This window comes from Anthonomus grandis, chromosome 8 (assembly GCF_022605725.1).
Source record: "Anthonomus grandis grandis chromosome 8, icAntGran1.3, whole genome shotgun sequence".
Taxonomy (NCBI): Eukaryota; Metazoa; Arthropoda; class Insecta; order Coleoptera; family Curculionidae; genus Anthonomus; species Anthonomus grandis.
The window spans coordinates 1,637,950-1,665,531 of NC_065553.1; the positions used below are offsets into that span (position 1 = coordinate 1,637,950).

Consider the following 27,582-nt stretch of genomic DNA (forward strand, 5'->3'; position numbering starts at 1 on the left):
CATGATCAGCCACACTTGACTTTTCAACTCTTCTATATTCCACATGAGCTACATGTTCTTTAAATCTGACATTAATTGATCTTCTGGTTTGCTCTATGTACTTTTTGTCCCAATCGTTGCAATTAATCTCATAGATCCTAGACTTTTCATTGGTCTTTTGGGTTTCCTAAACGTTGGCCGAACTTTGATAGACCATGCTTAGACCTAAGCACCGAACATAAACTAGAAAAGAAGGATCACTCTAAGCGCCGCCCAAAATGTTGCCTTTCTCACTCGCTTTCTGATGCTACTCTTTTTTGCTGCCCGGTGGCGACTGCGTTATACAGGGGCATCTTCAATATTAGAACTATAATAGCGTTGTGCGGAAATTTTGTACATTAAAAATGCCGGCGATATGTTGCGTAGATGGCTGCATGAGTAAAAGGGGATAAACATTTTTTTAAAAATAAAAATGGATTAGTTTACAGAAAAAAATACACGCTTTTCTTCGGTATTTCTTAAATATCTTGGAAAATTGAGATCCTACAAAAAATCTAATAAACAAAAGTTGGTTTAAAAACAAAAGATTGGCTTTTGTTTGATTTATCTAGGTGCTATAGGCGCTAAGATACAACTGTGTGAACATAACCCCTTTTTTTAGATAACAAAATATAATGACGTAAAATAATAACGTGAAATAATTTAAAAAAAAAAAACGTTTTTTAGACAAACCCACATAGCATGTGATATCCACTGTATATACCTATAAAGTCCAGAAAGTGCAAAAAATATCGTGTATGTTCTATGTATATATATTACACATTGAGATTAACTTAATTTTTTTATGTTCAAGTATAAATATTTTGTGAACATTACCGTCGCCTATACCTTTGATACATACATCGACAATGACGTCTCTTGGCGTCATTTTAGGAAAGTCACTTTGATGTCTTTAATAAAAAAGAACAGACAATGTCGAGAATTCAACCGAAGATCACCTGCACAGTATTTGCTGTACAACAACTTTTGTTTTGTTACATTAACAACAATTTGCTGTACAGTAAATACGGTGCAGGTGATCCCGGGCAAAGGCGTATTGTGTAATGTTTGTTTCACATTTTGGGTGTTGAACCTACTTATCATCTTAAGAAAATTCCATATTGCATTAGATGAGGTATATTATTTCATATTTTAGGAGTTAAAATATAGACAAGAATTTTTTTTAATGAATATTTTCACTTGCATCTGCCATGTATTCATGGACAAAGTGGGCGGCCATATTGTGCAATAAAATTTTTTTTATAGCCTTTTTCAGTTGCAGTCTATGTTGACACTCTCCAAACTCCGTTTGGCAAAGGGAATCATCCTTTTCACATTTTGTTATTTGATTTAATTTTAAGTTAAACAATAAAATCATTAATTTCTTTTAGAATGCCTTAAGAACAATAGATAATTTTAAATATTTGTTTTATAAGTGTAGGTATGTAAAAGACTACATTGGTTCTAATGTAATCGTAATATTTACTTCTATTTGTAATGTTCTGCCGCCCGAAATATACCGTTTATATACAAAAAAGTTTTATTTTATATAGCGTTTACATCTTGATCTAATTTTGTTTATAAATAAAAAAAAATACAGAAAAACATGGCAAACATCGGCGCGAACTTCCTTTTATTAAAATTAAAAGTTGTAGTGAATGTAATGCAGTATTTTTGTGCTGAATGTTTCCTCCTATTTGCCTTCCTCCTTTTTTAGAGTTTTCTTGACCAACGAATATCTGCTTTATTTTGTCATACTTACAAATGAATAAATAAATATATATTTGGAATTTAAGTAAAAATATGTTTTCTCAATATTCAATTCCTCCCAAACTAGTTTAAGACCTTAAAGTTCCTTATGCTATTTTTTATATATATTAAATATTTATTATATATCCTGGAATTTATTAAAAATTGTATTTGTATATTCTATAAAGATACATGTAACAGATACATAGAATATAATAGATGTTTATGAGACATCCATAGAATATAACTCTTGAATATAGTTTAAATATCTAGTATATTCAGGATATTCACAGTACGTACTAATAGTATATTCCATGTATTACCTAATGTGTGACAAATGTATATTTATTTCATATCCATAAAATAAACAGAGCATTAAAAATAGACATTGTATGTATATACGTCAGGATATTATGAATATAATTAGCATTTACATATAATATATGTTTGCTATGTGGGAATATCTAGCACATTTTTCAAGTATGTACTATCAAAAACTTTAAAAATAAACTTGATTGTAAGTCATTAGCATAAAAATTAAAAAGTTAGGAATAAAATAAAAATAATTGCAGTTTTAAAAAATAATTGCAGTTTTATCATAAAAAATTATGTATTTATTTCAAAAATTCAAGCGTAGACTTCTACAATGGACTATATATAGGTATCAATAATATGTTCAAAAAGTGTCAGCGATTTAGAGTACATATTTTTTTTAAATCGTGATTTTAATCTAAAAAAATGCAAAATATTTGGTAATATTCTGTTATTAGTGGTGGTTTTTAATAGTGAAAGCTATCCGATTTATTATTAGTTGCATTGCAATCATTTGAATGATATAAATTTTAGCCACTTATACCGTCTAACCATACTTAAAACTGCATTTTTTTCGTCATTAAGGGTGGTTTTTAAGGGTTTAAGTTTCAAAATATTGATGTGTACTATAATCCCCAATGTAAAACTATATTTATTTTGCATATTTATATGAATTCTAGGTTGTAAAACACCTATTTTAGTTTTATTTGAATTTTAGTGGTTTGTTCTTTCATCCCCTATTTAAAAAGCAAATAATTAGGCATTTAATAAGTTTTTTTTATTTAACTGCCTTTTAATATTTCACTGTTACCGAGTTCCATATGCTGAGTGTTGTTATCACATTATTATGTAAATTTTATTAAATATTTAAAAAATGGGTATATTAACGAAGTTATTATTAATTAAGTGTATGTAATATAAGGTAGGTAGTTTCTTGGTCAGTTAAGAAAAGAGCATGAAAGGAACGTAAAGCTAAGATTTAATTGTGTACATTCTAATAAACTTAATTTTAAAGCTATCTACCAAGTGTTTTTCTTACAGTTATTTGTTCAAAAGAGATACTTAATAATATTCTTTCAATTTCATTTTAACAATAATACAAAGTGCCTTTAATTTCAAAAAATTCCATATATTACACGCTGCCCGCCGCGATGTACGAAAATATTCCTTATTAAAAATGTTTCAAATACCCCCCGTATCGTAAAGGATTGCCGTCGAAACTAAATAATGATTTACGACCGCGTAAAAAAAGTCGGCACTGTTTAGAAGTCCCTACTTCAAACGGCCGCAAGAGAGTGAACCTACTGTCTTGTTCTTTATACTGTGACCTAAAACCTCCGGGTAGCCTCTGAAAACCCTATCAAAGCCTCTAGTCAAAATAGGATCGTATGGTACCGCAACGAGAGTTTGGTTATTTTTATCTTTTTGAAATGTGCTGGGATTTTTTTAACAAAAATCTTATCGTTATAACCATGGATCCTAGGAATTGTTTTTAATTGTTTTAAGTATGTATGCTTCTAATTCTAAAATGCTACGCTTACTGTATTTAGAAATCAAACATTTATATATTAAACGTAGCATTTTAGAATTAGAATCATACGCACTTTTTAAAAACTCACTTTAAGACTAACTGATATTAACAAATTTTCTTTATTCACTAAACAAAAAACTAAAAAAGTTGTGAAGTGAGTGCGAAGGATAAACCACAAAACGAAAAACCCATTAATATCGTTGAAAATCAGTCCTCTCAGTTTTTTAATGAGAAAGAACTTGATGTTCTTAATAAGAGTCTTAAAGTAGCACCAGTTTTAAATTGCAAGAAGAACCTGGAGGAAATTATAGTAAGTGTTGAATCATCAATTCAGTACTTGCCAGAATCTTCGAAAGGTTTTGCTATGGAAACTATTCGCAACCAAATTACACGGAATCTTACCAAATCAAAAAACACATCGGGTTCTAATAGTGTTAAACGACTGAAAATATTTTAAACGAGTTGATGATCTTATTGAATGGCTCTTATAAAAAGATTTCTAAGAACGCTTTATCAAAAATTATCGCTTAAGTTAAGACAGCATTAAATGACTGCAAAAACCTTGCTTTCTCTTCAGGAAAATTCAATTTTCGAACCCAACAATTCCAAAATTATATTGTTTTTCAAAAATCCATAAGCCTGGCAATAACATAAGACCACTATGTATATAATAAATAAATAAAAAGGCCTTTATTTTATACTCGGCGAAGGGCAGCATGCTGTTAACTTAACCGAGTACACATAAATATTACAATAATATTATTACTATCACAAAAACACATAATTATTAAGTAGTTACTAATAGAAAATGTTACAGAAGACAAAAAAAAATAACTATAACTTACAAAGAAAAATACAAATTTTACAGCTTAACGACTACTTGACATCATAATACTATATATATGCATGACCGATTTAACAATACAAATACTTATTAAAAAAATTAAATAGAACAATAGAAATAAAATTTAAAAAAAAAAAAACAATCCCAAAAAAAGTTGAAATAAAATCATCCAGTTGACTGTTTAATTCTAAGTTATTACTTTATATTATTGCTATTTTTCTCGATATTTATTGTTGGCTTTCAATCAATATCTTTTTTAGGTTGTTTTTAAAGGATTGGAAAGACTTATCAGTACAGTGACTAATAATATATTTATTTATTAGCTTTGAAGCACAGAAAGAAAATGATCTTTGAAAAATCGCAGTGCTATGTCGGGGGATATCAAATTTTAAAACCGTTCGTGTTGTTCGATTATGTCTGGTAGTTCCTGTTTTAAGTTTATTTCGTAAGTAGGAGGGACTATTCTTTTTTAAAAGTTTGAATAGGAAACTGCAGTAATGAAGTTTTTCTCTATTTTGCACATTAAGCCACTTCAATTCTTTTAGCTTGCAAGTTACATGATCCCTTCCTCTCAACCCATAAACAAAGCGAATGCATGAGTTCTGTATTTTTTGCAGTTTGTACCTACTAGAAGCATCAAGACATGGTCCATAAACAAAATTAGAGTAATTACAATGTGATAAAATTAGAGCTTCACAAACTTCACTGCCTTTTTAGTGTAATAGTTAATAGATCCTTACTTTTATACAAATTTCTCAGGGACATATATGCTCTTTGAACTACTTTAGATACTTGTGTTTTAAACCTCAAATTTGTATCAAAAGTTACACCTAAGTTTTTGTGTTCTTTTAAATTCAGAATTTTTTCACTATCTATCACAAGATCACAGTTCATACGAGACCATGATGCCAAGGGGCCAATGTAAATTACAGCCGATTTTTGTGGGTTTAATTTTAAACCATTTTTTTTTGAATAATGGTGAATTGTATCTAAGCACTGACCCAATGATTGCATAGATTCATCAACGTTATTCTTAGTAAACTGTTTATAAATTTGTGTATCATCACAGTATTGAGCCATACGACAGTCGCGAATTTTATTTTTTAGGTCATTTATATAAAGTATAAACAGCAAAGGGCCCAGAATGGATCCCTGGGGAACACCTCTTTTTAAAACGGCTGGCTCAGAGAACGAGTCTTCCACTCTTGTTATCTGGGATCTATTTGTAAGATAATTACTGCAAAAACGCACAGCTTTCGGTAAGAATCCGTAATAGGAGAGCTTCGCTAAAAGTAAGTTATGATGTAGAGTATCGAATGCCTTGCTGAAATCTAACAGAACCAAAGCTGTCGTCTCACCCTTATCCCAAGCATCAATAATATCATCCAAGACTCAGTAGACAAGTAGGCTTATTGGTCGTAAGTCAGAAAAGCCATCCGGGTTAGAGACCTTAGGTAGCGGCAACACTATTATATATGTGATACACTTGTCTCCACTATATGATCTCCAACTTAGAAAATTTCTTTAAAAGTTTTTTAGTAAAGCAATTTGAGACTTTAAAATGACCTCATGAATGTTTTTCAGTTAAAAATATCCAACAGTTTATTTCACAAATCAATTATTTAATTCTAAGTAAAAATGAAATTCTTGTTTCTTTTGATTAATCTTCTTTGTTCCCAAGCATTCCTATACTACAAACTTTGGAATATGTGATTGAACTTCTGGAAAGTAATGGTTTCGTTCATATCCAAGAAATAATTAAATTATCAAAACTTTGCATGGCACAAAATATTTTTCAATATAACAACTCATCCTTTGAACAACTGGAAGGTACAGCCATGGGTAATTGCCGCTCTCCCTTCCTATCAGAGCTCTTCATGAACCGTTTTGAGATAAATGCAAAAAATACATTCCAATACTTTCCACGAGTTTGATTACGATATGTTGATAATGTGTTTGCCGTGTTCGACAAAGGCAAATGCAATATTGATAACTTTGTAGAATAATATAATAAATTTACCTTTGAACAAGAAACAAATAACCAACTTCCATTCTTAGATACTCTTGTCATCAAAGATAATACTAAGTTAGAATTTGATACTTATAAATAAGAAACAAATACTTTAAGATACATATCTAGTGACTCTAACCATTGTTTTCAACATAAAATGCTAGTATGTATTTCTTGGTATATCGTTTGGTCTCATTTCCTCTAAGTAATAACAGATTTAATAAACAAAAAGCAACAATTAAAACAATTGCTAGGGTCAATGGTTATGACGATAAGGTTATTGATACGCTGATTAGAAGACATAGGTTTAAAGTTAATTTTAAAGACACTACCGCATTTCAAAAGATGAAAATAAGCAAACTTTCGTTGCAATACCATATGATCCTATATTGACGAGAGGCTTTGATAGGGTTGTTAAAGAATTAGGTCTAAGAATGATCTATCAAAGTTCGGCCAAGTTACGAAATCTTTTAGGAAACCCAAAAGATAAAATAAATATCAATGAAAAGTCTGGGATCTACGAGATTAATTGCAACGATTGTGATAAAAAGTACATAGGACAAACCAGAAGATCAATTATGTCAGATTTAAAGAGCATGTAGTTCATGTGAAATATGGAAGAGCTGAAAAGAGTTGAGTGGCTATACATGTTTTAATTACTGGGACCTGTTTCATAAACCATACTGATAATATTAGCTATTAATATTAGTCTCATAAATTAATAATATTAGTATGCTTTTTTCTGTTTCATAAAAATATATATTAGACTAATAAAAGTGAAGACTAATAATATTATTTTACTAGTCAGCTGTTTACAAGTTAGTGAGGTTATGTCATAATTTGCGGTGCGGTTCCATTAAGTGGCGTTAAATTTGCATAATGTCTAAAATAAGAAGTAAAAGATCGGAAAAGCAAGTTAAGCAACAAAACTTTCTCCGAAAAATTAAAGACATGAAAGATAGTCTATTTGGACAGTTTTCTACCACACTGACCAAGGAAACAAAAAGATCCGCATGGATGGAAGTTAGGGACTATGCGGTTTCTATTGGATTGATTACATGCGAGAAAGACTACACCTACGTGCGTGATGCTACTTGGCCTAATATTCGGAACCGAACAATGGTAAGTAACTTATTACTTCCGCATTATAATCCGTTTGTATACAAACGGATTATTATAGTGTATCTTAATACACCCGTAACCATATAAGTGCCATATAATCCGTAACCATATAAGTGCTTTAGATATCTCACAAAGTCCTAAAACGTCGTAAAAGTCGGTTTAGAGGAAAAAAATCGTGTCTGTTTTTTTCTAAAAATCTAGTATGTGCGTGTTAAGTAATAACTTTTAAACGGCTTAATATTTTGCGTTGCCTATGAGTAAAATCTCAAAAGTGGGGTGAGTCGAATCAGATCCAGTTCATGAGCTTTACGTACTAAACGCAAGGCGCAAAGTTTATGAATTGGGCTTTAAGAGGAAGAGAGGAAAAATTTATTTTATTCATGATAAATAACGAAAGTGATAATACCATTTTTACCCAAAACAAAAAAAAATTGTTTTTTGGTCCAAAAAAACGGGAAAAAACAATTTTTAAGTTATTTTTGGACAATTTTGTATATTTTTTTATTTTCTTATTTTGAAGGGATCGCATGATGGTATTAATTTCATTAGCATCCGTTTTTTTTCAATGTAGGCACTTAAAAAAATAGAACTTTATTACTCTTGCTCAGCAATTTTATTAAAAAAATATTCATGCAATTGTTTTATTACGCTACAATGCAGTGCTAACGCTCTAATTTAAAATAAAAACTAATATACTTTGTATTTTAATTGAAGATATTTTTTAGATCAAACTTGATAACGCAAAAAAAACTGGATCAGATGGCGGCCCCGATTCGAAACTTGATGACACCGACAAGCTAGTAATTGAAATAATTGGAAAAAACTCTCCAGTTATAGAAGGAATCGGGGTCGCGGATTCAATGGAGGAAGAGGTTGTAACCCAAACTCTACCGACTAATACTGAGACATTACCTGATGTAACAGAGATAAAAGAGGATGTGGGAAATACATTTGAAGATGTCGTAAGCCCACCGCTGAAGTCCCAAAAGTTAACAAGAGGTTATTATCGATAGTTCCTAAATTAATTTTCAATTCCAGCTGGCTTTGGATAGAAGACTACAGCTGGACAAAAATACATTTCCATTAGATAAAGACCTCGATAAAGACTGTCCTCATAAAAAGATTATTACTTATATTTTTTATTTTTCCACCAAAAAACTCGTTTATTTTTGTGCATAGAAAGTAACCTTTCCAAGTAAGTTTTCCAAGCGTGCATTTATCATTCCCTACACTGTCCTTTTTCCATCATTTGATTTGACCTTTTTACTAAAATTAATTGTTTTCGGTTGCAGGATGTCTTAAGAGAAAAATCATTGTCCAAAATTCCAATGAAACAAAATACCTCGAGGACCTCAAGAGAAAAAAACTTGAACTAGAAGTCCGAAAATTGGAGTTGGAAGTGTGGGATAAAGAAAGGTCACTTAATGTAAGTCACTGTAACCTTACAAGCCATATTGAAGAGCAAAAGGACACACAAAATATTACTGAATATATTTTAAATGAAGAAGGTGATGTAATCAGTATTAATGAAAAACTATGACTGATTTAAAAAAAATTGTTATCTATCTAAATAAAAAAGGTAAATAAAGAACAATTTTGCATTTAAAAAAATATATTGTAGTTTCTTTTATACGTCCTAACCTTTCTTTTATTGTCCTATATTTTAATTAATTATTACGAAAATAATTGTAAAAATAGTTAAGTTTCTCCTCAGCTCCTATATCTATTTCATCTTGTTCTTCTGCATCTATGTTGTCATCATTGGCATTTTCTTCCTCCTCAATGTTATATTGTTCGTTATCTGCTTTTGATATGTTGCAAAGAGTGACGCAACATTTTATCATTTCGCAAGCAAACACTGTATTTCTCAGTCGAACATAATTGAGGCAAGGAAATTTTTCTTTTAAAATGCCTATAGCACATTCAACTACTCTGCGAGTCGTTTTATGAGCTCTTAGAAATCGCATTTGCGAAGCGTCACCGTCATTTCGTAAAACAGGTGGAATAAGCCATGATTTAAGTGGATAAATGGAGTCTCCCAGCAATACAGATCCTGGAAATGGTCGCCAACCGTTTTCCATTCTTTGGAATAATGAACTAGTTCGCAGAACTCTCGCATCACTTACGCTACCAGGCCAGTTAGCGGAAACGTAGTAAAATTTTAACGAAGGACCACAAACAAGCATAATATTTAAAGAGTGGTTTCCATGGCGATCAACAAAAGCTGGTTCATGTAAACTAGGTGCATCAACTTTAATAAGTGTTCCATCAACTGCTCCACAAACAAGCGGCATACCAGCAATTTGTTTAAATTGATACATAACTCTTCCAATATCATCGGGCCAACAAACGGTTTCTCTAAGCATGGTTCTGTTAATAGATAGAACAACTTTGTGAACTATACGGCATACTGTAGCTTTTGAGATGCCATGCATATCTCCTGCACTGTGATGCTGCATGCCACTTCCAAGCCAATGTAAAGCAACCATTAGTTGCTGTTTCGGCGTTAACGCGTAATTTCGCCTTGTATCGTGGGCTAGTTGTTGTTCTATTCTGTTTAAAATTACGTAGAACTTCGCACTAGGTAACCTAAATCGTTCATTAAATTCATAAGTATCTTCTATATAAAAATAGGAAATTCGTTCCCTAAATATTCTTGGTCTTCTCACAAAAACTCTCTCTTCCTCGTCACTTGATTCAGAATCGCCCATTTTGTAAACTTTTGCAAATTAACTCTATTATTCTAACTCACATTATTATGCTAAAAACACTCATAAAAATACATCAATTTTATTAGTAAAATTTATGAAGTCTAGGTATTTATGAAACAGTTCTCAAATTATCCTAATAAAATGTACTAATTTATTAACCAATACGCTAATAATTAATAATATTATCTAATAAGTTTATGAAACATAAATTGATAATGTAAACTAATATTACTAGATTTTTGCCAATAATATTGGACTAATATTTTTTATGAAACAGGCCCCTGGTCACTTTGTAGGGATAGACAACTTAGAATTACTTAAACCAATTAATAACACTAGACAATTAGATGCATATGAAAGTTTAGAAATATTCAGAAATTAAAAAAAAATTAACAGAGATAAAGGTTCAATCCCTTATATTCAATTATATACTTAGTTTAGTTAGTGCTTAAGAGTTATTAGTTATATTATTAATATATAAGGCCATTTGTAAGTAATTTTAGTTTAGTTTTAATCTTCTCCCGAAGATGCTAACATCGTTAGCGAAACACGTGTCGAGAGTAAAAATAAAGAGTTTTGGTTCGTGGTAAAACTATCTCGGAATTTGAATTAAAAATTAAATTAAAGAAAATTTATATCAGGTAGCTGCAGAAAAAAAATTGTCTATTGTTTAGGGTGAAAATGTATTTAGAACCTTGGATAAATTAAAAAATTAGTTTCGTTAAAACAGTTAAGTTTCCTACCGATTTGCCATATCCCCCATTTTTAGCTGTACAATTCGGACTTTGCAGCCTACTGTAAACCCTTACAGATGGAGCATTATTCAGCCTTTCAAAGGCCCTTTCTTCGTCTTGAAAGTCGTCGTCGCCATTGTTTTGAGGAATTATGTCGGGATTCTTCTCTTCCAAACTATCGACGCTGTCGTTCATGTCTTTATTGAGAGGCTCCGTGCTGGCCTAAATTGTAAATAATTCATGAATTTTAACTTATGTTAATAAAAGACTAATTCTTGGATTCTTGTATACCTTATCACTGTTGTTTCCCGCAACACACCTTCGACCAGCAGAAGAGAGACCTCCATCGTCGAACTCTTTGTCGTCTCTATCGCCACCACCTCGAAGTCTGATTACTACGACTATTATGATGGCTAAGAGGATGAGGGCCGCCACGACTCCTATTAAGACTCCGAGTAACGGTGTGATTTGGAGTAAAACTGGTGTTGAAGCTGTAAATATATCATATTCATTTATTTACCTTATTTTATTGTTATGAACATAAATAGAAAAATTACAAAATATAAGCATTCAAGTAGCAAAATATATAGACGGCAGACGGCACCCAATATCCCTAATATGCCACTTATTGACGAAACATATTGCAATATGCCTGGAATATCTCACGAATATGCCATATATCGTAAATGCAGAAGCAATATTCCTGGCATATATTTAACAGATATGCAGCGAATATTCAATTTTCATATCTGTCAGATATTCCAGAGGCATAAGTTTTAAAATAAAATAAAACTTTTTTTTCTTTTTTGTAATAAATTATATATTTATAGATTTAATTTTAAAAATTTCATTTGTGAAGGGTAGGACCTATATGTATTTCATTTTTGTAGTTAATCTACCACTTTAAAAATAAATTATTGTTTAGATATATTATTATATCTTTTGTTATTTTCTTCTGCTCCAATACAATTGATTTATTGAAATTTATTTAGCTAAAGCATCAGATCTCTCAGAAAAATTTAAGTACCGATAATCGGTGACTGTCATCTGCCTTCATTATGACTTTATCATGCTCTGATTTACTATGTAAGGATTTATCTAATTCACTGGTTTTACTATTTATTTATAAACTGTTTATTTTGCTTTAATTAATTACCAATATTGATATTTTTTTTTTAATAAAAAATACGAAGTTCAAGGTTATACTCACTAGCTTTAATGCTATTATAGGTCGTAAAACTACGATAGACGGACCTGAAAACGATAATTGTAGTCAAAACACCTGAGAAACAAGAGAGGCGAAATGATGCCTGACTTCATAAACAAAAAATAGACAAGCTGAAATAACAGAGAAAATAGATATAGAGAACTCCGGATGACGCAGTAAAGGACGAAATTAACGTTATACTCATTACGGAGAGTCCTGTTTCAATGTATCAATTCTTAGCCGTTTTGATACCGGAAGCAACCACAGAATCATAAGAGCCAATAAATATAAACGCACGCTTGGAAAGAAAAAAAAACAAATCGATAAAGCTGTTCGTCCAACAAAGATTCAGTTGAAAGACAAAATGAAAGAACACAATGTCCAAATTACCAGAAAACTAGACTCAATTATTGAAGATCTGAGAAATGTAGGTCTAAATGAGTTATCGGGAAAAATCACTAGCAGCATATAAGCAGCAGCGAAGAAAATGGGTTACACGGCAGCAAAAACTAATAAGATACTCAGCAAGAGTACAAACGCACTCCCAGCAGAACGCAGAAAAATGGACAGAGATTCATTAGGATACCGAGAACTAAACAAACGAGTAAGAAAGGCGATTAAAAAAGACCTACGATCTCATAACAAAGGTCTTTCAAGTCTCATAACAAAAGCCAAGACAATATGATCCTGCGATCAAAAAGAAAAAAAGTGAAAGTTGCTCATATGCTAAATTAAGAATCAACAAGGACAAGTTGTAACAGATCACATCCCGTAACCAGGATTTTTATCAGTAACTTTATAAACAATCGGTACCTAAGCCAAACTGTATAGACAAGGTAGTCGTAGTACTGAATGTGGGCGCCGAGGACATCTGTAAAGATGTGTAAAGATCTGTAGAGCTGACAATAGCATTGAAGCAGATGAAAAACTGAAAAACCCCAGAAGAAGATCGTCTTATAACACAAATGGTGAAGAATGAGGGAACAACTTTGGAGAAAGCTCTGATCATCTTTCTTAAAAAATGCGTAAAAGAAAAATTCCTGACGCTTGGAGAAATGCTGAGAAATTCTCTTCAAAAAATGAGAACGAACCAAGATTGAAAACTATAGACCAATCAGTCTTCTGTCCGTTTTGTATACGTTTTTTACCAAAATCATATCCAACCCACTCATCAAAAAGTTCGATTTCTACCAGCCAATAGACCGAAGCGGCTATAGTACAAAGGATCACATTCAAACGGTACGTACTCTTATTGAGAAGAATGCACTCAAATAAAGATTTTCATGTTATGAAGACAATGAAAGCATAAATGGGTTCTTTTATTTTCAATTGCCTATTTCATTGCCAACAATTCTTGTTAGTTCCACTACTTAGAAAAATAGATTATTTCTTTTAAGTAGTTAAAAAAACTTCAAATAAACAAATTAAACAAGCCCTTCTTAAATTCTATTCTAGTGTTTTTTAGTTTGTCCGTTAACATTAAAAAATGTTACCAAGGCAGTACCTCTTAAACTACCATTATTATGTGATAGGAGAACTTCGAACATTGAACGGCTAGAATTAGCAAGGGGGGTGTTTTGTTTACGAACATATTCATCGATTCTTTGTTGTCAAGTTTACACGGACTTTCAAAAGACCAAATTTTCAACTATCAACACATATAATGTTAATTTAATTTTGTGATGTTAGATTTTGGATTAAAAATAAAAAGTAGAAATAGATTTATGTTATTCTAAGTGCAAAAATAACATCTTCAAAGCAAAAAACATTCTTATTCCTAAAATCGCTTCTAAAAAATTTAAAATGGAAACATTGCAGGCAAAAGCTTACGGCATCTTGCAAAATTAAATAAATAAGTCATCTTGACAAACGGCTTTGTGTTAACAATCAGCATTTGTGAAGTTCTGTGTTTTTTCTTTAAATTCTGGTTGAAAAAGGAAAAAGGTTGAGTCATTTCAGTGTTTTGGTGAACTATTACGATTACTTCTGCCCTTTGTGCCGCACTATGGAAAAAGGCGATTTTAGCCGATTTTTCACAAGGAAATAGCGATATTGTCATAATATCATATCAAGGGGCAATCGTCGTCATAAACGTAGAATAATAAAAGCTTATTAAGAAATTTATAATAAATATAAAATATTTAATTTCCATAAAAATGCTTCAAGTGCCAGAAAACGCATTAAGAGTTCATAAACGGTAATTCTGTTTATAATTTAATGCAAAATCTATTAATAATAAATATTTATCATGTAAATATTATTTGATATATACTATCGAGCGGCGTTGCGATGTTGTTGCCTTTTTCTGTAATATACGTTATCTAAATTCTTTTAACTTTGAAGGTTGATTTCTTTATAGAGTTTTTTATCATATTTTATGAAAAAAAAATGCTTCATAGAGGAATAGTATTGTTTTGCGCCTGTCAAAATAAGTGAAAAATTTTTCTGATATTATGAAGTGTATTTTTGTTGCCATTTCTACATAACCATTTGGCATCATTGCATCAGAGATGTTGCAAGTAAACAAACTGTCCATAGTTCCACGGCAATGCTAATTCTAGCCTTTCAATGTTCTAAGTAAGAGAGTTATTTATCTAAGTTATGAAGGTTGTTATTTGTTGGTTGTTGGTTGTTATTTGTTATTGTTGTTGTTGGTTTTTCATTGGACCCTTGATATTTTTAAACATAACCCGTCATCATATTTCGTCATTTTAGTGCGATTTGTGCTATTTACAGTAACTTGAAAAATCAATCTTGCTGAAATATGGAATTAACTCGTGAACATTTTCGAGCAATTATTTTTTATAAGTATATTGACGAATTTAATTCTTTATACAGCAAAAAGTTACGATCCTACGATACTGATATAACGAATTTAATCGTAGCCAGGACGAACTCCGTGAAGATCGGCCAAAATCGTTTGTTGTACCAGAAAATATCGATGCTGTGCGTGAACTGATAAAAGAAGATACCATATGACATACCTTGAAATTGAGACATCTTTGTATGACAGTATCACTAACATACTGCATAAACATTTGTCTGTAAGAAAAATTTGTTCAGGGTGGATCCCGCATAACCTGACAGTCACCCAAAAGAAAGCTCGTGTTGATTGGTGGAAGGAAATGTAGAAAAAATACGTTCAAGGTGTGTTTAACATCTACACAGGTGACGAATCATTGATCTATATTGTATATGAGTCTAAAACAAAACAGCAATCAACTGAATATGTTCCAAGATATGAGTCAAATCCAACAAAAGTTGTTCGCGTAAGAAGCCCATCGAAACAAATGATTGCTTATTTCTTCGGCATTACTGGTCACGTGGCGTTAGAAAAACGTAGAACGATTAATTCTGAATGATGCACGACCATTTGTTTGCCAGAAGTGATCGGAGAAATTCGAAAAAAAGTAGAAGAGAAAATAGTTCTTCATCATGACAAGGCGAGCTCTTATACATCGGCTCTAACAAAGGAATTTTTAACTGACCAAAAAACATCGAATTGATGGGTCATCCGCCGCACAGACCTAATTTGGCTACTGACTTTTTTATTCCCGTATATCAAAGATATACAGGGTGTTTCCTAACTACGGTACGAAACTATACAGGGTGAATCGTTAGGTCGTTTTATGAAAAAAAGTTCCTATGAACGTATGTCGGGAGTTGCTTTAATTCTGAGATAAAGGATGATGAAGGTTCAAAAAAATAACGGTATTTTAAAAATACTATAACTATCCTTAAACCTATTTGGTTGAAATTTGGTGCAGTTATTTAAAGTTATAAGACGCTTATTTAGCTGTAACTAGATTGAAATTATTAGGTCCAGTGGCGTGCCAGTGGGCACCACATGCTTATTGTTGAGAAAAAAACAAGGCCAATAATTGTTTTGCAGCTTTTTATTTATTTTTGTATTTAAGCAACTAAAAATACAACTTTTTCGTATCTTATATTATCTTCATATCTGGCTTTGTTTTCGAAAAAAAAATTAAAGTATCTTTAACTCATTCTAAAAATTATCCATGGACGACAACATGAAATAAAAACCAATTAATTCGATAAACAATTTCGACTTTAAAGTAAATGAGCAAAATGCCCACCTTCTGATAAAATATACGACTGCAAACGATTTGTCATTGAGTGTCTGACACGCTCAAAAATACCTGCAGTATCCCTTAGGATATTGCAATTGACAATTATCCGATTCCTCAAGTCATTCACATCTAGAACATGATTTTTATAAACAAGAGCCTTCAGATGGCCCTAAAAATAGTAATCCAGGGGATTCATATCAGGACTGCGAGCCGACCAATTTTGAGGTCCTGCACGTCCAATCCACCAATTAGGGTAGATGACGTCGAGATGCTGACGAACAAGAATACTGAAATGAGCTGGAGCCCCGTCGTGCATAAACCACATGTTGACTCTTACATGTAGAGGCACTTCTTCTAATAAAGTGGGTACATGGTGTTGCCAGAAATCCGTGTAGGATTCACCTTTTAATCTTGCCGGTAAAAAAATGGGCCAACTAAGGTAGTCACCAATAATTCCTATCCAAACGTTCAGCGAAAATTGTTGCTGAAAATGAGTTTCTCTAATAACGTGGGGATTTTCGTCGGCCCAAAAATGATCATTGTGCAATCAAGTTCATAATAGCATCTCTTGAAAAATTTGCCTCGTCCGTAAATAAAATATTTGGTATGAAATTATTATTGTGTGCCATCGTATGAATCAACCACCTACAAAATATTAATCTTGGATGAAAATCCCGAGGCAGTAGAGGTTGTACACGCTGTATGTGATATGGATGCAGGAGGTTTCTTTTTAGAACTTTCCAAACGGTTTTTGAACTGACTTCAAGCTGCAGTGCAATCTTCCTGATACTATTGGAAGGATCTTCTTCTATCGCATCAAGTATAGCTTCTTACAGTTCAGGCGTTGTTATAGTTTCTGGTCTTCCACCACCCATGTTTTTATTAAAACTCCCAGTTTCACATAATCTTGCATGTAGTTTTCTAAATGTTTTTGCACATGGAATTACTCTGTTCGGATATCCGTCCTGGTAAATTCTGCGTGCTTCTTCCGCATTTCCATTTGCTAATCCATAAATAAAGTGCATGTTGGTCATTTCATGGTTAGTAAAATTATTCATGATGGAGTAATGAATCACTGCTAATTGACAGCTGAATTTTACTTATAGCAATTCTATCACTGTCAGCTGGTCTCCAAAGCAGGTAGGTACAAAGGAGGTACTTGAATGGACTTGCAAATTATTTGTCATAAGAAGCAATGTATTTGTTATTTTGTTGTATTTCAAAAATCTAATAATAAAAATCGTAGAAGTTGAATGTTTATTATCATAGTAAACAAGACACAAGAGACCAAAAAGTCGTGCATTGGAGGGTGGACATTTTGCTCATGTACTTTAACGTCGAAATTATTTATCGAATTAATTGGTTTTTATTTCATGTTGTCGTCCATGAATAATTTTTAGAATGAGTTAAAGATACTTAACATTTTTTTTCTCGAAAACAAAGCCAGATAATAAGATAAGATACAAAAAAGTTGTATTTTTAGTTGCTTAAATACAAAAATAAATAAAAAGCTGCAAAACAATTAATTATTGGCCTTGTTTTTTTCTCAACAATAAGCATGTGGTGCCCACTGACACGCCACTGGACCTAATAATTTCAATCTAGTTACAGCTAAATAAGCGTCTTATAACTTCAAATAACAGCACCAAATTTCAACCAAATCGGTTTAAGGATAGTTATAGTATTTTTAAAATACCGTTATTTTTTTGAACCTTTATCGCCCTGTATCTCAGAAACAAAGCAACTCCCGACATAAGTTCATAGGAACTTTTTTTCATAAAACGACCTAATGATTCACCCTGAATAGTTTCGTACCGTAGTTAGGAAACACCCTATATTACGTGGTCAACGATTTTCGACACCCGAAGAAGAGATTTTTGGATTCAAACCGCATGTTTTTGAGTTACCTCAATCGGAACGAAAAATTCGTTTTCGATTCAAACGCATGTAAGTATGGAGAATATTTTTAAAAACAATAAAACCAATTTCGATTGTAAATATTTGTGTTTTCATTATTTGTCCAGAAATATACATATCTCTAGCTACTTGTTAAAATATTACGCAGCCAGTTACGGATACCACCACCAATGTAAACCACCTCGTTGTAAGTCGACCAAAAATACTTCTAATTGATTAATCTTTTGCCCCATGCCGAACATTTGCCATAGCAGTACGTCTTACCCCTGTTCGTCCGCATTTTATTATTCGAAGCATAAATAATGGTCGCATCACTGGCAACCGAATGCAAATCAATAGACCTCACGAACAATAAAAGGTCCTTGTGCTCAGAACTAAGACCGGAATAATTGATATCCTCTGGATCTTCTGAAGTTGCGGTGCCAAGTAACATTCTGGTGTTGGCATCGTAGATTTGCAGTAGGTACGTGTTACCCGATGTGAGACTCATCATTTTTGTCACTTGGCATTTTATGCGGAGAAAATGGGGATAGTGTTGGTGAACGGTGCAGTTTTCTGGAGGTACTGGCCTGGATGGTGCTGAGAAAAATGTTTTGGTTTTTATTAGACATTTTTTTCGAAGTCATTATTTATTCCAAGCTAGTTTAACTGTTGGCATAAAAGAACAAAAATTTTTATTAAAAACACTTGAATTTAGCAGAAAAAGAAATTAGAAAATTGTTAAATTATTAATATCACATTAATTACGTTAATTAGAATAAAATAGAAGTTTATTGGCAGTCCTGGTAATACTCCTCAGAGTCGTAAACTGTACAGTTCAGTAATTATCTTTTTTAGTTAATTTCGTCAATATTTCTAACATGCTAGAGCAGAGACTTGTGCCACTCAGGATCACTAACTAATTTTGATAACTAAGTGGCTGTTGGTTATTGTCCTTGTGCCTAATAGGATAATCGTACATTCATGGAATTAAAGCAAAGACTGGTATTATTCATTTATAGTAGCAGGAATACACAATCGTGTTTGAGAACTCAATCAGATAAAATCATGCGAAAACTTTGTGCAAGGAGAATGTTAAAGCGTTTTCTAAAAATTATTGTTTCGTCCTCAATCTAACCACTTTTGAATCCAATCGAAAGTAATGTACTTGATTGCCAGAAAAGGGCGAAAACTGATCGTTAGCATTGCCTTTGTAGAACAGGAACGAATGTATCAATAGCGTTGGATGTGAGCTTAACTGGAACATCAATACCACCAACTTTCTATTCTGGACCTCAACTGCAATCAATTGAAGCCTAGACAATAAATGTGTGAAGAACGCCTTTCATACTAAACTGTATCAGCCTGGAAAAGATATATTTTTGTTTTTTTAGGCAGTATTTGTTTCTAGAACTCAACTGTCTGGAAAAATTAACGTACTTCTTCCAGGCAATTAAAGCCTAGAAAAAGTCTTGACAGTAATTGCTTGAAGAAAACATCTCACTGGTTGGAAAAGATATAAAATATTTCTTCTAGGCAGTTGAAACCCAAGAAGCAAATTTGTTTCTGGACCTCAATATTCGGCTGATACAAGTGGGAGTAAATTTCTAGAAAAAAAATTTTGAGTCTAGCAGATGTCCAATCAAGTTCTTTAAACAATACCGAATTATGTCCAATATCCTTGGGTTAGCCCTAATAATTGATTTAGCAAAAACGAAATTAATCCATAACGGACTCCATATTCCGAATAAGGTTATGTTACACCATAACCTCATATACCTATAAACTCCAATACTGATAACATCCCATTACCAGTGTGAGCAAATTTTAAAGCCAAGGAAGAGAGAAAGCAATATCAAAAATAATGTTAATTTGGCATAAGTCTATCTCGTAGTGGAAAACTCGATGATGCGCATGAGTAATATTGTGATTTCCTATTGGCTGAGCATACCCTTTCCCCATCATCCCAAAACGAGAATTATCGATCGTTCAAACTTTGACCAATCAACGGTAAGTCATGCGCAGATCGCCAAATTCCACCGTGAAATAGATTTATGCGTTATAGCTTGGTCCTCTAATATACCTTTCTTTCTTGGCTTCACTTTTGTAGCGATGTTACCAGTATTGAGTTTATATGTAAATGCTTAACCTTAAGTGGAATATATAAGAAACAGTTTGAAGAGAGCAGACGTTCAGTAGCGGTTATAAAAGAAGCCCAGACCGAGAAATCTCATTGTATGCTATTATATTAATTATTGTAAGACCTTTGACTGAAATATTAATCTATTGGAAATCTACAAGGTATTGTTACAAGAAGGTAAAGAGTTCCAGAGGAATTTTCCTTTTCAAGGAGGTTCTTTATCACCGAAATGGTTCTATCTAGCATTAAATTAATTAACTAGCATACAGGCTCGCTGCAAGTAACAATCACAAGTTAACTCACCTGTTGTACATTGATCATTTGAAACTTTAGGAGAAAATCAGAGCGAACTATACTCTTAAATTAACAACGGTGACATATGCGTGTCATTTAACCTCGATAAATGCGTTATAAACATCAAGAAAGGCATCGTAGAGAACCAAATAGACCAGTTTTAGGATATTGAAAATCTCCAACAAGAAGATACCACACACAACTTAAGAGAAATTTAAAAAGAGAGTAGTCGAGTTTTAAATACCAAACTTTCTGTCAAAAATCAAACGCTGATACTGATCTAAATAAGGTAAACAGAATAATACGTTATTATACGCATGCTGACCAAGTTTCGATGTCTACACACGAATGCATGTATAAAAAGGCTTTATCTGTTTTACTCCATATCTACAGGTTATGCAAAACCCAAGAGCAAAGTCTGAGACAATGAAGACCGAAGGTGTACACCTGTAAATCTGTAATACAGAGATCTCAGTGATTTAATATCAATATAGTCTCATAAGAACGAGCTCCATGGACGGAACAAGAGTCTACAGCCGTATAATGTTAACAAACGTCTTCGTTAGCATGACATAGAACTGGTTACCTCTACCCAGAGACCGAGGGTTTATTTACAGTCAAGAGCCATATTTACATCTGTTATAATTAAAATTTCCTGTATCGCCCAAGATTTCCATTGAAAAAAAATGTGCTAGTGAAGTTAATTTATTAATAAAAAGAAAAAACCTCTTTTCCTAAAATTATAACATAATATGCCATTATATTAACATTAACCGTATTGTTGTTGCGACGTCCCACCAATGGTGTTTCTTCCCGGTGTCAACGAAGACTTCTTCTTCAAACTGTCTTGCCTTGAAGACATTTTCGCTAATCCCTCCTCGCTCTCGGACACACTATTCACTTCCTCGGTTTTTTCGTTTTCTTCTTTAATCAAATCGTTCACCCGAATGGTTTTTCGATGTTCCTCCAAAGAATTAAAATAATTTGCGGCGTAAGTTATAATATCAGCCGGTTGGTCCAGGAGGGCACTGATCACGAACTCCAGCAGCAACTCTCTAAAGTCGTCTTGAACTTTCGGTTTACCACCCAAGTTGAGAACCGTCTGGGTTTGCTCGCTTGTCGTGGTCATTTTTTGTTCCATTTTTGATCCCATCGATGATGGAGTATTGCGTATTTGTGTTTTTTTAAAGGTTTTTTTAATGATTAAAACATGATTATAATGACAATAGTTTGTGTGAATTTGACATGCGTTACAGGGTAAATATTGCTGGTGGCAGGTAAGTATAATCTAGACAAATACAGGATGTATCATTATTATGCTGGTGGATATTGTTCACTAGAGTTAAACCAAATGGTACAAAAAACAATCAATCAACAGTTACAACAATCAGTATATATGAAATCAAAGCACAGTGGTTGTACAGTACATAAATGACACACAGTTCACACTTGACCCACATTGATAAAAATCAATTTTAAGGCTATTCCGTCCAATACAGAGAATGTCGAGGCTAGTAAAGACATTCATTTAATTTCCATGTCTTATAGGTGAGTTTTTTATGAAGTAAGTATGACTTAGGGAATCATTACACTTAAGGAATCTCAAGTGCTTACTTCAGGCAGAATATTTGGTATGTTGGAGTTCTAATCCATATTACTTGCAAAATAGTCTAAGTAAAATGCTTTGCAAAAGCATCAACAATGAACTGAGAATCATACGATCTGATACGAACTGAGAATCATGCGAATCTTCAAATTTCGATCGATCGATTACTAATTTGTGTATGTTTAAGATCAAATTATGTAACTTAAGTCATTCTTGTATTATATGCAGCTCGTAACTTTGCATTGCAGGATGTTCCATCAGGAGTACTTCAGAATAGCATCATCGGCAAAAGGTGTAATTTGACCTATTAATTTTAACTTTGAAATTGAGTTAGCATATAAAAAAACAGTCGGGCTCAGTATGAATCCCTAATATACTCCACATGTGACCAGTGACTCTGAACTTGTTGTGTCATGACAGTATACGATTTGTCTACCACCCTTTAAGTATTCTGAAAACCAATCATGGTACACATCAGTCTATAGTGTCAAATGGATTTCGCAGACACCACTGCACTATTTTTACCATCATCTATTTGAGTTTGAAGGTCTGTTACTACATCATCAATTGCTAAAGCAGTATCACTCGACTCACGGAAGTCATACTGACACCTATAAATTATAAAGTAAGTCTGGTATTAACCAGTTTAACCAATATCTTGGAAAAGATAAGAAGCACTGATTGAGCATTATCTTTATCGCCGCCTTTAAAAATTGGTCGGACCTTAGCGATCCTATTTTTTTAGGAACTTTCCCACTTTATAAAGATTGATCAATGATTTTGCAGAGAATTAGGAAACCCTTGCATATTTTTATTATTCTCACATTATCACTATCAATACAAGTCGCCTTCGATACATCCAAATTATTAATTGAGTTCCCAATTTCTTGTTCAAAGTATGGAGTAAAGATAATATATATTGAGTGCAGAATGTGGAATCTGACTAGCAAATTCTTGCTCAATATTGACAAAGTAAGAATTAAAATATTCACATAATATATCCCTTAGATTTTCTACTTTTCCACTAGTAACTCCTTAACCAGACATTTCACTTCATCCCTGCAGCTACTTGCATTAGTATTTTTTAAAACCTGATTAATGACCCTCCAGGTCTTTTTGGGTTTCTTAAATTCTTTATTAAAAAGGTGAATTTAGCTTGTTTGATCAGCGCCGCACATTTTTTTTACATTATGTTTTACTTTAACATATTATATGTTAAACAATGAAAAACACAAAGTCACGGTCTCACAACATTTACTTAAAGCTACACGTGTTTCGCTCTATTCAGAGCATCATCAGGCCTTAAAAAGCCACTGACGTTGGCAAAACAGTAAATCATTTACTGTTGTTCATTGACAAAACATTCATTGTTCATTGACGTTGGCAAAACAGTAAATCATTTACTGTTTTGCCAACGTCAGTGGCTTTTTAAGGCCTGATGATGCTCTGAATAGAGCGAAACACGTGTAGCTTTAAGTAAATGTTGTGAGACCGTGACTTTGTGTTTTTCATTGTTTTTCGTCTGTTGTATACGTCGGTCTCTTTGTGAAAAATGGATGAGATTTTCTTATATTATATGTTGCCCGGAATTTCGTTAATGGCTGTTTAATGTTATAATGTAAAGCCGGCTTTAGTTTGTCACTGTCCTTAGATAGTAGATGTCTTTTGTCAATGTCACTTGTTTGGTATTGTCATATGATCAAGAAGACTGAAGGGAGGAGAGATATCCTGGCTGTACTGGATGGGCCAAATCTTGTATGACAAGTTCGGTGTTTGAGCAGTAGCCTAGTAAAAACAAAACATACAAATAAAATATTTTACCAGCCTTGTTTATTCTTTCACAGATTCCAATATGTTTTTGAAGAAGTAATTTCATCATCTCAACCCTAAGAGATTGAGGAGTAATTATTATGTCAGCCAATAAAAGAATTCCTGCTTCCATATAAATTGACTCTATTGGTTAGGCCAACCATTGTAATAATAGTCATAACTTTGTGACAATGGGAAAACACCATATCACGGTTAAAGAAAATTGTGGACCTACAAAAGTGCCTTTAGTTATTCGTGAAGCAATTACGGATGAGTTAGTTTGATTGCTAACTCGGAAAGACATTGTTAAAGTTAATGAAATGTCACCACTAGCTAGTGTAAATAGAATTATCTCAGTAAAAAAAAGTAATAACAAGATACGTCTTTGTTCAGAACCGTCAGATTTAAATTCACAAATTATTAGGAGACCTAAAATTGGCTTGAACATCAAAGAAGTGTGTTCAAATTTAATAGAAAAAATTTTTGCAGCATTTGATTTAGCCGAGGGTTACCATCACTTCCAATCCAAGAGGAGTCCTCATGGATATGCTGTTTTGGCACATCTCTTGGTATTCATAGATTTACAGTCTTACCCTATGGCTATCAACTTCAAGGCGACCAAATTTAGGGATAGTTTCCGGTCTTGGTGTAAACGGAGAGAAAATTATCTATAATCAAAATTAATTTCAGGCTTTAAAACTAACCGATCTTTGTTCTAGAGACCAACCAGCTATTAGACTGAAACTACATATGAAGGGTTTATGATCTGAAACTGTCCTCGCTTCGATTTACCTCCCATATGATTCTACATTACCATCTCCATCTAGTGAACAATGTACGAAGATGTTGAAAACACCACTGCTGAAGTAAGACTTCAGAAGATTCTATCTAAGGATCCAATTAAACCAGTGGACACACTCAATACCCCAAATGGAAGCTACACCAATTCTAGGAAAAAAAACTCTAAAACCTTTGCTAAGCACTCATCTCCCAGAATCTGTTGAAATTAAACCAAATAATAACTTTCTAAGCCTGAATTACCAAAACACCAGGGCAAAAAGGGAAGATTGGGAAGTCGCAAAAGAAATAATAACCTATTAAACAATATAATAGGCGATAGACTTTTTTGAAGCATACAAAGCAGCAGGACCAGATAGAATCATCCCAGCTCTTCTACAGCAGGGCAAAAACCATTACCACTGTAGATTGCGCGTTTGTAGTCTAGCTACGGGTCTACCCCAAACTCCCAAACGTAGAAAAAGGCTAGAATAATTTTATAGATAGGATACATGCCAATGACTCTCACATTCAGTGTAATTAGGACAATTGAAAAACTGATTAAAAGACTTGTCAGGGAAACTTTTCTTCAAAAGATCTTAAAAAATCTCTTTCTTCAAAAGATCTTGCGAACATTAACTAATAGCAAGAATAGAAGCCGCAAATGACAAAAAAGAAATTTCCCTTGCAATCTTTCTAGACATTGAAGAAGCGTTTGATCGAACCTCGTTTAAATCTATAAGCGCAGGTTTCTTAAGACATGACATAAAGTAAAGCATTAGTGGATGGGTTAATATTATGCTTCGAGGAAGACAAGTGGAAGCCACCATAAATGGTGACATTGGAGATGTTTGTAGCAAAAGGATGCTGACATAGTGGAGTTCTGTCATCGCTACTGTGGGACATGGTTGTAAACGAACTCTTAAAAGAATTAAGCAAAAAAGGCAAATGCATTAAGGGGAAAAATATAACCCACATATTCAACAAAATGCAAAATCGCAGAGGACTGGTGCAGTCGGGAGAATATCATCGTTAATTATGAAAAAAACTGTACTAATTCTGTATACGAAAAGAAGAAAAAAAACCAATCCAGCTCTTTCCTGTAAATGTCGGCAATTTGCTCAGGAAGTTAAGTACTTAGGTGTCATTCTTGATGCAAAATAACCTTGAATACACTTATTGAAGACGCAATATATACAATAGAGGCAATTTACGTGAAACTAATTATCCTCTCGCCTGAGAGAAATCTTTTTCAGGTTTGGGTATGAAAATTATTCCAGCCTTTTTCCATGTTTAGGGTAGACTAGCGTGCAATAAACTAGTTTTAGTAAGCCTCGCTGGTAAAAATAACTGATGAACCTTCCGCATTGTTTTACTATGATTCAGCCTCGGTAGTTGCTTCCAGTGGTTTTCGTGAGTCGCTTTGGTCCAAATGTCGGTTTAGGGCCTGTGAATGGTTTTTTAGTTCCTCGCCTTGCTAGAAAGTCTACTTTTTCAAGGACAACAAGGACTGTTCTTACGTTCCTAAAAACCTAACTGTTAAAACTCACTTCCGTTATGGTCGCCTCATAAGACCACCTCGACAATTCGAAATGTATACTGACTCTGTTGATAGTTCATCGTAAGTGTTTAATATGGTAATGTAAAGCCAGCTTTAGTTTGACACTGTCATTATCGTAGGTGTCATGTCTTGTCAATATCACCTGTCTGGTATTATCGTGTGCAAGAAGACTGGAGGGAGGAGAGATATCTTTCGGGCTCGCCCCATGCATCGCGGTCGAGCCGATTAACGGAATCCTGGTTTGCCCCAGTTTCGCACGAATTCTCTTGGATCTCTCCAGTCTTCTTGCGTATGATCCTGTAACATGTTTCTAATTTTAATTATGAATAAAAAATCTAAATTTGAAGATGTGTTCCTGTTTGATTAAATGTTTTAGCATTAAAATATAAATAAAACAATGCCTTTTGAGGTAAAAATTGCGTTTTTATAAAAAAATCAAGTTTTTATAAAAGTTTGTATTGCACCATTTCTATCAATAAATCAGCATCTATTCTACCATTTACTTCATATTCTTTGTTTATTTGAGGTATTTTTTTTTAAACATTTGACAAAGTCATCATAATTGTTTCAAAAATACCTTAGGAATAAAAAGTTAATATTTAGGTTAAACAAACATTTTGATAATTATTTTTTCATTGTATATAAGTTTAAACAAATTAAAGGATATAAACATTTCCAGCCAATTTAGAATATTCTTACCAGTATGTTTTTCAGCCTTTAATGTAAAAGCTGGCAAATGTGTGATTGTGCTACGTCCTTTCTTGTTCATGGCATAAAGGGCGATATCGAAGGCAGCACCACTTTCCAGACCAGTAACGATGAAAAGTGGAACTCGCGATGTCACGTTGCTTACGAGTTTCCTGTTAGCAGACTCGTAGACCTCCATGACGAACACTTGGGGTAAACCGCCATCGAAACCCTCCGAACACTCAATGTAAATGGAATCCGACGTCTGATTGGAAATTGTACAGTTGGACAACGAGTCTGGTTTCCCTAAAAACGAACGTAGTTTTAATAATAAACAAAAGTTTTCCTCTAAATTGCAGACAATCGAAAAGCGAATATGCATATACATACAAAACATACAAACTGGCGCCGTTTTTGCCATAAAATCACATATAAATTAAATTATAAATAATTTATCTACCCTGCTGAAATATGGACAAAAA

General features: G+C 33.0%; 1 protein-coding gene across 3 annotated transcripts in view; it reads right to left on the reverse strand.

Moving 5' to 3' along the window:
- LOC126739500 (nephrin) overlaps positions 1-27,582 on the reverse strand; it is an 835,262-nt gene that overhangs the window by 19,685 nt on the left and 787,995 nt on the right. For 2 of the 3 annotated variants that reach the window (XM_050445211.1, XM_050445210.1), the window contains exons 12-15: positions 27,113-27,406; positions 18,512-18,826; positions 11,324-11,523; positions 11,042-11,254 (exon numbers count right to left, since the gene is read on the reverse strand). In XM_050445211.1, the coding sequence (XP_050301168.1) occupies positions 11,042-11,254; positions 11,324-11,523; positions 18,512-18,826; positions 27,113-27,406 (1,022 nt within the window). The remainder of the gene's footprint in view (positions 1-11,041; positions 11,255-11,323; positions 11,524-18,511; positions 18,827-27,112; positions 27,407-27,582) is intronic. The other variant, XM_050445213.1, reaches the window with a different exon arrangement.